At 26.1% G+C, this 12,877-nt stretch overlaps 1 protein-coding gene across 2 annotated transcripts in view; it reads left to right on the top strand.

The window, feature by feature from the left end:
• The window catches only part of LOC126733995 (uncharacterized), a 30,551-nt gene that overhangs the window by 5,145 nt on the left and 12,529 nt on the right, over nt 1–12,877 (top strand). Inside the window, exon 1 of one of the 2 annotated variants that reach the window (XM_050437503.1) lies at nt 8,732–9,030. The exons of the other annotated variant lie outside the window; for it this stretch is intronic. Within the exon in view, the coding sequence (XP_050293460.1) occupies nt 9,012–9,030 (19 nt within the window). The 5' untranslated portion in view covers nt 8,732–9,011. Of the gene's footprint in view, nt 1–8,731; nt 9,031–12,877 lie in introns of those variants that run through there. 2 annotated transcript variants of the gene reach the window in all.

The following is a 12,877-nucleotide window of genomic DNA, read 5'->3' as shown; positions in this document are numbered from 1 at the left end:
AAACTGTTATTTTTCACTTCCTTTTTACTTCTCTTTTGCACAGCATTTTTATTTTTTAATTTTTATGTGCGTATTTTTCTTTTTCTTCAAGTAGATTTTTAATAACAAATATATTAAATATTATGTGATATTTCTGTCTTTATTATTTTCACATACATTTTTATTCCTAACTTTTATTATTATTTTCATTACTTCTCTTTTCCCTGATATTTTCGGTTTTGCAATTTTTCGTAATTCTATATTTATTTTTTTCTCTATTTATCCGTAATTTGTTATTTATCAAAGAGGTAAATTTAAGAATCATATTTTCTTAATAAATTAACGTTTTTCCTCATTTTGTCTTTTTTACTTTTTTTGTAATACATCTTTTTTATACAAATTTTAATTCTTGGGTGACCGTCTTTTTTTTTCTTTAGCTTTATAATATAATCTATAATTGTTTTTTAATAGTGTGTTATAAAAAAAATAATTAAAAAAAATAGACGCTTAACTATAATTTCTGTTATCGCTATTTCCTTTTTTCTGACACTTCTCTTTTTCATAAGACTTTTGACTTTCGAATTTTTGTCTCTATTTGTACCTTAATTTTATTGCTTTTACTTGTCAATCTGTTATTTACAAAAAAATAGTTAAAAAAAATAAAACAAAATATTTTCTGTAATATTAATGTCTTTACCTTTTACATTTAATTTTTTTATTTCCACTTTTTTTTATAATTTTATTAAGTTCATCTGTAATTTTATAAATTTACTATAAATTAAGATTCATCATAATTATTTTGTTCCTACCTTTATTATAGGTTTTTAATCTTCGATTTCGAAGTTTCATTAAAAAATATATTGAATAATTTGTGGTATCTTTGTCTTTATTATTTTCATTTAAATTTATATTTTCTATATTTTTTAATTCTTTCTTATAAAATATTCATTCAATTAATACCAATTTTAAGCATACGATTACATTTAATTTTTCTGAATCTCAATTTCTTTTTTTTTATTATTTTATCTGTACCCTTTTTGTTATTTAGTTATTTACAAAAAATAAATAATGAAAATAAGTAAATTTAATTTTTCTAAAAATTAAAAAAAAGATCATACTTCCTGTCTCTCTTCAGCTTCAGATTTTCTGGTACTCCTACCTTTATTATTTTCCTCTAAATTTTTATTTTTCACTTTCTTTTTATTTTTTTTGCTGCTCTTTTACACGTGATCTTTGACTATTGAAATTTTGTGTACGTGTTTCTCTTTTTCTCCAGTTTTATACTATAAGGTTTTAATAATAAATATGTGGTATTTTAGTCTGTATGATTTTCACAATATACATTTTTACTTCTTATCTTCGTTATTATTTTTAATTTTCTTTTCCATGGTATTTTCGATTTTACGCTTTTTGTGAATGTCTATTTTTTTCATTCTTTATTTATCTCTATTTTTTTGTTAATTTAATATTTAACAAAGATGTAAATTTGAAAATCATATTCACTCAAAATTTTTTTTTCTCATATTTTTTTTCTGATTTTTCTTTTTTTAATACTTTTTTTTATATAGTTTTTAATTCTTGTATGACCATATTTCTCTATGTCTTTATCTTTATAATATAATCTGTAATTTTGTTTATTATTATATTAATTTTAAAAAAATCAAGAATCTTATCTACAAATATAAAACTTCCTTTGCATTTTCTCTTTCTGTCCAGCTTTGGATTCTTTCATATTCCTACCTTTATCATTTTTCGCAAAATATTAATTTTTTAATTCTTAAGTTTTTAATCTTCGATTTTATACTAAGAAGTCTCATTAAAAAATACATGAAATAATTTGTGGTATTTTTGTCTTTATTATTTTCATTTAAATGTATATTTTCTATATTCTTTAATTTTTTCCTCATAAAATAATTATCCAATTAATACTAATTTTAAGCATACGATTACATTTAATTTTTCTGAATCTCAATTTCTTTTTTTTAATTATTTTATCTGTACTCTTTTTGTTATTTAGTTATTTACAAAAAATAAATAATGAAAATAAGTAAATTTAATTTTCTCAAAAATTAAAAAAAAGATTATACTTCCTGTCTCTCTTCAGCTTCAGATTTTCTGGTACTCCTACCTTTATTATTTTCCTCTAAATTTTTATTTTTCACTTTCTTTTTATTTTTTTTGCTGCTCTTTTACACGTGATCTTTGATTTTTTAAATTTTGTGTACGTGTTTCTCTTTTTCTCCAGTTTTATATTATAAGGTTTTAATAATAAATAGGTGGTATTTCAGTCTTTATTATTTTCACAATATATATTTTTACTTCTTATCTTTGTTATTATTTTTAATGTTCTTTTCCATGGTATTTTCGATTTTGCGCTTTTTGTGAATCTCTGTTATTTTCTTTTTTCAATTATCTCTAATTTTCTTGTTAATTTGTTGTTTAACAAAGATGTAAATTTGTAAATCACATTCGTGAAATTTTTTTTTCTCATATTTTTTTATATCGTTTTTTGATTCGTGTATGACCATATTTCTCTATTTCTTTATCTTTGTAATACAATCTTTAATTTTTTTAATCTGTAATTATTATATTAATTTTTTAAAAAAATCAAGAATCTTATCTACAAATATGAAATTTCTTTTGCATTTTCTCTTTCTCTCCAGCTTTGAATTCTTTCATATTCATTCCTTTATTATTTTTCTCTAAATTTTTATTTTACACTTTCTGTTTAATTTTTTGTGTCTTATGAGGGCAATTATAAAAAAAAAATTTATTGGTATAATTTTCATAATATTTTCTTTTCTATTTAGTAATGAACTCATTAATATTGCTGTCTTTATCAGCTTCACTTAAAAAATTTTTCTTTACTTCTTTTAATTTTTTTTTTGCATCTCATTTTCACTAAATTATTGATTTTTTTTAATTTTCGCATATTTCTTGAAAGCACAAATCCTTATAAAAAAAAATAAAATAACTAAAGAAGTTTTGACTTGTTAACTTTTACTAAATAATATTCATTTTTTTTCCTAATATTTTCTCTTGTTTTTTAATTAGTAGGATCCTTTGATGATGATATTTTTATCTTTAATCTTAATTTTATCTTAAATTTATTTTTATCTAAAATATAATATTTTAGTGTCTGTTCAATTTCATCATGTTCTTGTAAATTTTCACTTTGCAGAATTTTTTTCTTTATCTGTCACTTGTGATCGAATTTATTACCCTCATATACTTGTTCTCATGTTAATTCTTTCTCTTGTATTTCTGTCTCGAGCATTTCGTTTGGACATTGTAACTTCCAATTCTTTTTCGTATTTATCATTATTCTTTTATATTTTTTCATTATTTTTTTTTTAATATATTAAAAAAAATATTTTCAATGTGTTTTCAATATTCCTCCTAATTTCTGTTCTTTTTTATTAAACTTTAAATTTTTGATATGAGCATCAACTTTTATTCTGGAGTATCGTCATCATTTTTTCCACCATTATCATCCTAATCTATATCACCACTTCCCTTTACAGAATTGTCAAAATAATTATAAATTTTTAATAAATTAACTGAAAAAGTGTGTAATTTATGATAATTCACTTCTCTTTCTTCAGCTTTATATTTTCAGTAATTTCTATCTTTATCGGTTCCTTTAAAATGTTCCTTCCTAATTGAATTGCGGTTGCAGTTTTACATATTTTATCAAATTTGACTTTTTATCTTTTCGTTGTGACTCGTGACACCTCGTATTGCTATAAGATCATCAGTAATTATCTAAAATTAACTACATTATATCTATTGTTTCACAAATCTTATTGTAAGGAAATCATTTCTAAAAATAGTCAACGGTTCTGTGATGTCCCAAAATCCTTATCGCTTATCTGCAACTGAGTCACACCAAAAACACCAATACTTAAAAAAAAACATATCTAGATCATTCCAGATCTATATTATTATCTATTAAATCCATACTAATACCTACTCAGGTATAACGGTACTATACTAAATAAACTTGTCCGAACTCGCATTTACAGACAAAAACAAATCGTTATTCAAACATCATATTTAAAAGCTCTTAATTTAAGGAGACAGGTACATCAATATTAATCTGCGACAAGTATGAGTCAATTTTTAGCATAATTTGTGAAATTGGATAGGGCTGAACCGTAAAAAAAATCCTCGCGGGTTATTGATCTGGTTTTTCTAATGCTACAGGTATGATGACCTCGTCATTTACGTTTAAGTCCAGATCTCACAGTTAAGTGGTATTACACAAAAATACATAATTTTATTTTTCCTGTATTTGAACAGTAAAAAAGATGCCAAAAGAAAGTAAAAGCGACGATAAGTGGTCCTTAATTTAGTTGTTTTGAAAGGTATCAGATAAATCTTGAGTATAGAGATCGCTGTTGATATATTGTCTGTTTAAGTGGCTTAGTAAAGTGGATTAGGTATGTGGAAAAATCGCGTTGATTTTATTTAGTGTTTTTTGGGTCACTGTATCGTTATTTTAATGATCAGTTTGCTATAAATTAAAAACAAAAATTTAAAAAAAAATTACAGAAGAAATATTTTCAACATTTAGCATTTTTAATTTTGATGTTAATATAATTTAGTGCATTTCTTGCGAAAAACCGATCTGGAAAAGTAAATAGGTTTATTGTATTTTGAGAAAAATAAAAAAAATTTATAGGTCTGAAAATGAGCTAAATTGAATTCGTTTAATTTTTCATAGATATATCCCTATTTACTTTCTATTATTTATTCATTTATATTCCATAGTTTGTATACTTATAGGAGAAAAGCATAATTATGGTACATTTTCTCGTGATATCTCAAACTACTCAATCAACACATCATATATTATTATCGTTAAATGTATATTTATTAAACTATATAAAATATGTATATCATATACGATTCTGTTTACTAAAGGGTTTTAAAACTTAAGGATAGCGTAATTGAAAAACAGTTTATAATACCCCGGATTAAGACGGATATATTGGAATGAAAATTGACCGCTATAATTTAATTATATACTTATTATGTCGTCCTTTGAGACCACTACTTTAAGGGCCAATATTTATCAAATTATTGATTAAATTGACTTAAAACCCTCTCTAGAATTCTTAGAAATATTTCATGAAACATGCTTAGGTTTGCTTCATGACAACATTCCCATTACTTCTTAAAATTGTCGATATTTAAGTTAGTGGTCACCTTTAAGGATCAAACATTCATTTTTTAACACCCCTACTAACAATGACTGATATTTTTTTAAGTTTTACTTAAATTAGCTTATACCTTAAATAAAATTTATCAAGAATACTTTTATGAATATTCTGCTTTTTATTTTATCAAAATATTCCTATTAACCTTTGAGGTTTCCAACTTTTAATCGTCCTTCGACACCACTACATTAAAAAGCCAATATTTATGAAATTCTTGTTTGGATTGATTTAAACCTTTAAGAAAATTTCTTGAAAATAATCCTTTCAATATTTTTCTGTTTATTTTATGAGAATATTCCCTTTAGTTTTTGAGATATTGGATATGGGACTGAGTGGTCACCTTTAAGGTCAAATTTTATTTTTCGACACCACTACATTAAGGGACCAATATTTTTTTAAATTTTTCTTGAATTTCCTTAAACCTTAAGTTACATTAGTCAAGAATATTCTTGAGAATACTTCAGTTTTTATTTCAGAATAATGTTCTCATTATTTTTTTTAAATTTCTGATTATTAGGTGAATACTAAACTTGAAGATAAACCATCGTTTTTCGATACTACTTCTTAAAAGGCCAATATTAAAAAAAATGCTTAAATCTATCCTTTGATAAAATTTTAAGAGAATATTTTTTTGAATATTCCGCTTTTCATTTAATAAAAATATTCTCTTTAGTTTTTGAGATTTTGGATATTGGAGTGAATCAAACTTTTTTCTTCGACACCACTACTTTAAGGAGCCAATATATCTTCAACTTTTACTTTAATGCCTTAAACCCAAGACAACGAGCGTCGAGAATGTTCCTAGGAATATTCTGTCTTTTCTTTCATGAAAATATTCTTATGAGTTTTCAAGATTCAATGTCTTACCTTGAAGATAAGACATCATTTTTCGATAGCATTACTTAAAGTAGCCAATATTTAAAAAAAAATCTTAAATCAGTTTGAACCTAAGAAAAGTGTAAAAAGAATATTTCCTTAAATATTCAATTTTTTTTGGATCATGAGAATATTCTCTTTAGTTTTCAAAATTTTGGACATTGGAGTGAGTGGTCACCTTCAAGATCAACACCACGACACCACTACTTTAAGGAGCCGATATCTCTTAAAATCTTACTTGAATTGCCTTTAACTTAGAATATCATTTGTTAAGAATGTTCCTAAGAATATTCTTCTTTCTATTTCATGAAAATATTCCTATAAGTTTTTGAGATTTTAGATTTTTAAGTGAGTACACAGCTTAAAGAAAAGACATCGTTTTTTAATACCACGACTTAAGAAAGCCAATATTTAAAAAAAATGCTTAAATTGATTTAAACTTTAAACAAGATTTTGAAAGGAGTATTCCATTTAATATTCGACTTTTTATTTTATAAGATTATTCCTATTGGTTTTTGAGATATTGGTTATTAAAATGAGTGGTCACTCTAAAAATTAACCTTCATTTTTCGGTACCACTACTAAAAAAGACCCATATTTCTTAAACTTTTCCTTGGATTGCCTTAAACCTTAAACAGCATTTGTCGAGAATGTTCCCAAGAATATTCTGCTTTCTTTTTTGTGAAAATATTGCTATAAGTTTTTGAGATTTTAGACTTTCAAGTAAGTATACACCTTGAAAATAAGACCTCGGTTTTTCAAAACCATTACTTTTAGCCAATATTAAAAAAAAAATCTCAAATAAGCTTGAGCCTAAAAAAAGTGTTTAAGGAATACTCCTGTAAATATTCTTTTCTTTTATTTTATGTAAATATCCTCTTTAGTTTTCAAAATGTTGGACATTGGAGTGAGTGGTCACCTTCAAGATCAACATTACGACACCTCTACTTTAGGGGGCCGATATCTCTTAAAGTTTTACTTGAATTACCTTGAACCTAGAATATTATTTGTTAAGAAAATTTCTGAGAATATTCTGCTTTCTATTTCATGAAAATATTCCAATAAGTTTTTGAGATTTTAGATTTTTAAGTGAGTACACAGCTTGAAGAAAAGACATCGTTTTTCAATACCACGACTTATTAAGAAGCCAAGAATCCAAAAGAGGCCAATATTTAAAAAAAAATGGTTTTTGTTTTGGAAGGAATATTCCATTTATTATTTGACTTTTTATTTTATAAAAATATTCCTTTTAGTTTTTGACATATTGGTTATTTAAATAAGTAAGTGCTCACCCTAAAAATTAACCTTAATTTTTCGGTACCACTACTAAAAGAGGCCCATATTTCTTAAACTTTCCCTTGGATTGCCTTTAACCTTAAACAACATTTGTCGAGAATATTCCTGAAAATATTCTGCTTTTTGGTTCATAGGAATATTCTTATTATTTTTTAAGATTTTGGAGTTATATGTGAGTACTCACCTTGAAGATAAAAAATTATTTTTTACTACTGGTATTGAAAATAGCCAATTGAAACTTTTTTTTAAAAACATATTTTTGAATATTTTATTTATTTATTTTATAAAAATATTCCCTTTAGTTCAGTATATATTCGGTACCTTATAAGCTGAAAAAAATATTGATTTTTTTAGTCATTCATCCATTCATATATGGAAAACTCCAATTATACATGAAAATATATTAACAATTAAGTCATTAATTTTATTAAGTCGCTAAAAAACTCACATAAAAAAAGTGTAATTGAAAAACCAAAAGATAAACCTCGATTACAAACTAAATATAAATTTTGATAATCAGTGGTGAATAAAAGTTAAAATTATGATCAACTGAAGCAGTTCCTGAACAAGTATCTCATTATATATCGTAAATTGGATGGTTGTATGCATATTTGGTACAATTTTTGTAAATTTATTCTCATTTTATTTTTTAATTATTACTAGAATATTCTAGAAATTTATTGTTTTTTTACAATATTTTAAACCTCAAATTAATACGTTAAGCATTTTCTAGACTCTGATGCTTTATTGTACCATTAAAACTCTACAGTAGCCAAAGTCCACGCAACAAATTTTTTCAGCTCATTTTTTTTTAAAATTAAAACAAATTTTTAATTAATTTTTTATTAAGTTCCTTTAATTAATTTCTTATGTACGTCAATAGAAAATCAACTGACGCAGTCTGCTTTTTCTAACTTAAAACTGTCGCAGCAATTAACCCACCAAAGATCTTTAATAAAAAAATTTTTTCGTCATGGAGTCAATTAAATCCAACATGGACTCATTTAAACACGTAAGTGGCTCCTTCACCATTTCGTCACCATAATGTTTATAAAGTTTGAAGCTCAGTCAAAATCAAAGTGCACCACCTCCTCCCACCCTCGTTCAAGATGCCAAGCAACCCTCCCCACCCCACCCACCACCAAAACAAAAGAAAACTCTCCAACACATTTTGGCCAACCAGGGTGGACCGGACAAACAAAAGAAGTACGACACGCCAAATCGTCTCAACTCCCGGTACCAACGCGATTCACCGGGAGGCTGGGCCTGTGTGTGTGTGGTACTGCTCAATTGTACGAAATCCCATCGTCGTCACAGCCTCCCTCTGGTGTGCGGAAAAAGGTTGTAGTTGTAGTTTAGTAGTGAGGTACCACCGGCGTTTTGTAGTCAGTCCGCGTCGAACCAAATTCGCGACAGGTAGCATCATCATCATCATCAGCATCTCTCGACTTAAAAGTGTGGTTGGTACTTTATCGTTTTTCACGTTATGGTTCATTAGATCGATCGCTTGTGATAGTCATCATCGTGATGTGTTGATTTTTATATGACGTGCTCAATGTTATGGTGATGTTATGACGTGTGTACGGTTTTATTAGTAGTAGTGACGAGTTTGTTTTTTTTTTAACGTTTTTTTGGACTATGCCTTACTGTGATATGGGTAAGGATTTTCATACTTTTCTTGATTCTTATGAAAGTATTCTTGTAGCCAGTAAAACTAGGTTTATTGTCATCTGCATATAAATAGAAAATGATTAATTTCATCGTCCTCAAGAGTCTATATTTTTTTAAATGTTTATAAATTTATTTTTAAATATTGGTTTAATTTAAGCAATTAATTAATCAATTTCTTATCGCTTTTTGCATTTAATTTTTATTTCAATCATTTTTTATTATTATTTTGGCGGTAAATGAACCCAATTAATTTATATGGTAGTATATAAAAAAAGTCTGGGTACTTAAACAATGTATAAATTTAAATAAATTCAATGAAAAAAAAATAAAGTCTTAAATAGTTGATACATTAGTTGATTATAGCATATTTTTTTAAATACTGCCCTTTTTCTTAAATATTTTTTTAATTACTTTAAAATCTAAAATTTAAAAAAAATTTGACAAAAAAAATAAAATTTCATAAAACTTTTATCAATTATTAAATTTATAGGCACATTGAAGACCGGATGGACCTCAATACTTAAATACAATGATACTCTTGGAAATTCTGACTGAAATAGTCTCTTAACCTTAAAACAATTCAATTTATAGAGAATATCTCCGTGAATATTACGTTTTTTACTTTATACAGATCGTCTGACTAATTTTCGAGATATTGCGACTTAAAGTAAGTGGTTCCCTTAAAAAGATTCCTAGATTATTGATGTCTTGAATGTTAGGGTTTGTCTTAATTAATTTAACTTCTTATGCAATATCCAATGAGAAGAAACATTATAGTAGCTTAGGAAATTTTGTAATAATAAAGACATTCGAATGAACTATAGTAATTTGTAAGAATACATTTTTTTAACTTTTCCCTTTTACAAAATTTTATTTGCAGTTTAGGTAGTGGTTTGACTAATTTATAGATTCCTTATTTTTAGTTTTTAGGTAGTTTTATTTAATTAAGACCTTGATTCCAGGCAGTTGAGAAGTTTGGCGCTTTATGTTTTTCCTGGCAGTCAATAATTATTACATTTTAGCCACTAGAAATCAAGATATGTACTTGCGAATAGGAGACAAATATTTTATTTCTTCCAGGCAGTCCAGCCAACAATGTCTTGAATTTTTTTTATTATTGAATTTTGAACTCTTGAATATCTTGAATTTTAAAGCAAAACTTTTAGTAATTTTCTCAAAAATGCTAAAAAAGCCATAAGAGTGTCCTAGGAATCAATAATTACAACATCTTACCTACTAGAAATCAAGATATTTACTTGCCAATAAGACACAAATTATTTTATTTCTTCCAGGCAGTCCATTAAGAAATATGTCAATATCTTGATTTTTAGTATAAAGATTTTAGTAAGTCTTTAAAAAAATGCTAAAAAACTATAAGAGTATACCAGAAATTAATAACTACAAAATTTTAGCTACTAGAAATCAAGATATTTAGTTACCAATAAAATACAAATTATTTTATTTCTTCAAGGCACTTCACTGATAAATATGTCTTTATCTTGATTCCTAGTGTAAGGATTTTAGTATTTTTTTTTTAAAAATGCTAAAAAACAATTAAAGTATCCCAGATATCAATATTTACCACATTTTAGCTACTATAAATCAAGGTATTTACGTGCCAATAAGAGACAACTTATTTTATTTCTTCCAGGCACTCAAGTGAGAAAAATTAGATATCTTGATTTTTAATCTAAGGGTAAGGATTTTAGTATTTTTTCCAAAAGATGCTAAAAAATAGTAATAGTATACTAGAAATAAATAACTGCAATATTTCAGTCACTAGAAATCAAGATATTTAATTGCCATTAAGAGACAAATTATTTTATTTCTTTCACGCACTCCAATAAGGAAAATCTCAGTATATTGATTTTTAATGTAAGGATTTTAGTAACTTTTTCAGAAAATGCTAAGAAACTATAGGAGTATACCAAAAATCATTAATTACAAAATTTTAGCTACCAGAAATCAAGATATTTACGTGCCAATAAGAGACAAATTATTTTGTTTCTTCCAGGCACTCCAGTGATAAAAATTTCTCTATCTTGATTTTTAGTGTAACGAGTTTAGTAACTTTTCCAAAAAATGCTAAAAAACTATAAGAGTATCTTAGAAATCAATAATTACCACATTTTAACTACTAGAAATTAATACATTTACGTGTCAATAAGAGACAAGTTATTTGATATCTTCCAGGCGCTCCAGTGAGGAAAATCTCAATATCTTGATTTTTAATGTCAGGATTTTAGTAATTTTTTCAAAAAAATGCTAAAAAACAGTAAAAGTATACCAGAAATTAATAACTGCAATATTTCAGTCACTAGAAATCAAGATATTTAATTGCCATTAAGAGACAAATTATTTTATTTCTTCCAGGCACTCCAGTGAGGAAAATTTCAATATCTTGATTTTTAGTGTAAGGATTTTAGTAATTTTTTCAAGAAATGCTAAAAACACCAAGATATTTACTTGCTAATAAGAGACAAAATCTTGCTTTTCAGTCTATGGATTTTAGTAATTCTTTAAAAAAGCGTTACCTCCGATGGCTCCGATGTGAAAATAAAGGATAAAATTTAATAAAGAATGAATTGTATTTACTAATTTAAATATTTTCCTTTCTTTAAATTTAAGGAAATTCTGTATTTGTGTATTTACATTATAAGACGAATAAAGGATATCCAAAAGTGTGTCATTTCACTCTTTATTGAATATTCTTCGGACAATATTTATATGTCCATAGGATAGCCAATTTTTCCAAAAAGGAACATTCGTTAGATATCCAATGCCTTAACGGGTACTTTCTGGAAAGTAGCTTAAGCAATTTTTTTTTTAGAATTTATTCATTGATTCCAGATAGTTAAGCCGTAACTGATTTTACGCATCAAAATTATGTTCAGCTTTATGCACTTAAGACAATACGATTTTTAAATTTCACGCAGTTCATAATTCTATTCCAGATAGTTAAATAAATAATCAATTTATTATTCCAGGCAATTGAGCTATTGTCGTTAGCTACTTTTAATCAACGTTAATTCGTCACTCGTATTTGAGTTTAAAGGAAAATTTCATTTCAACTGCCTGGAATAAGGTTTTTTTTTTTTAAATATTAATTGATATGCAGCTGAGCCAGAGACTTTAGGCCGCTATTGTGATTTTACTATTCCAGGCATTTAAGATTATTTAAGTCGATGATTTTAGACAAGATTTTTTTTAAATAATTTTAATAATCTGAGTCTCTTTTATTTCAAAATACTTTAGTCTGAACCAATACTTCTGCAGTTTTTTCATGCGATTCATTGTGTAAACTATGAGATTTTAAGCTGAATAAGCCTTCTATGCTTGGCTTTAATGAAGCAATACTGAGTTAGTGGAAATATATCTTTACTAGAAGATAGTAGATTGTTTGTTTTCGAAATAAGTCATCAATAAAACGTTACATGACTGCTGACGCTCTAGGCCCGCTGTATATATGCGAAACATCATCTAGTTACCTCAAAAAGCCACATTTCTTCATTTGCTCTTCATACCACTATTAATTCAAGGATTCAGCTTTTTTGAAAGAGTTTGTGCAGATATATATTATGAATTCCAAGGTGCAATGCCAATATTTGAGACCTATGAATTGGCATTAGGTGATTATCGACCAACGGTAAACTCGTCATTCGTATTTGGATTTAAAGAAAACCTTGCACTTCAATTGTCTAAATGTTTTTTTATTTAGGCAGTTGAGTCAGTGACTTCAGGCAGCTGAGACGATTTTATTATTTCAGAAACTTGAGACTTTTTCCAATTTTAGGCAAGTAACTTATGAATTCATTAATTCTAGGCAGTTAATT

The sequence above is a fragment of the Anthonomus grandis genome, chromosome 3 (assembly GCF_022605725.1).
Source record: "Anthonomus grandis grandis chromosome 3, icAntGran1.3, whole genome shotgun sequence".
In the NCBI taxonomy this organism is placed as follows: Eukaryota; Metazoa; Arthropoda; class Insecta; order Coleoptera; family Curculionidae; genus Anthonomus; species Anthonomus grandis.
This window is presented reverse-complemented; position numbering and strand designations above follow the sequence as displayed.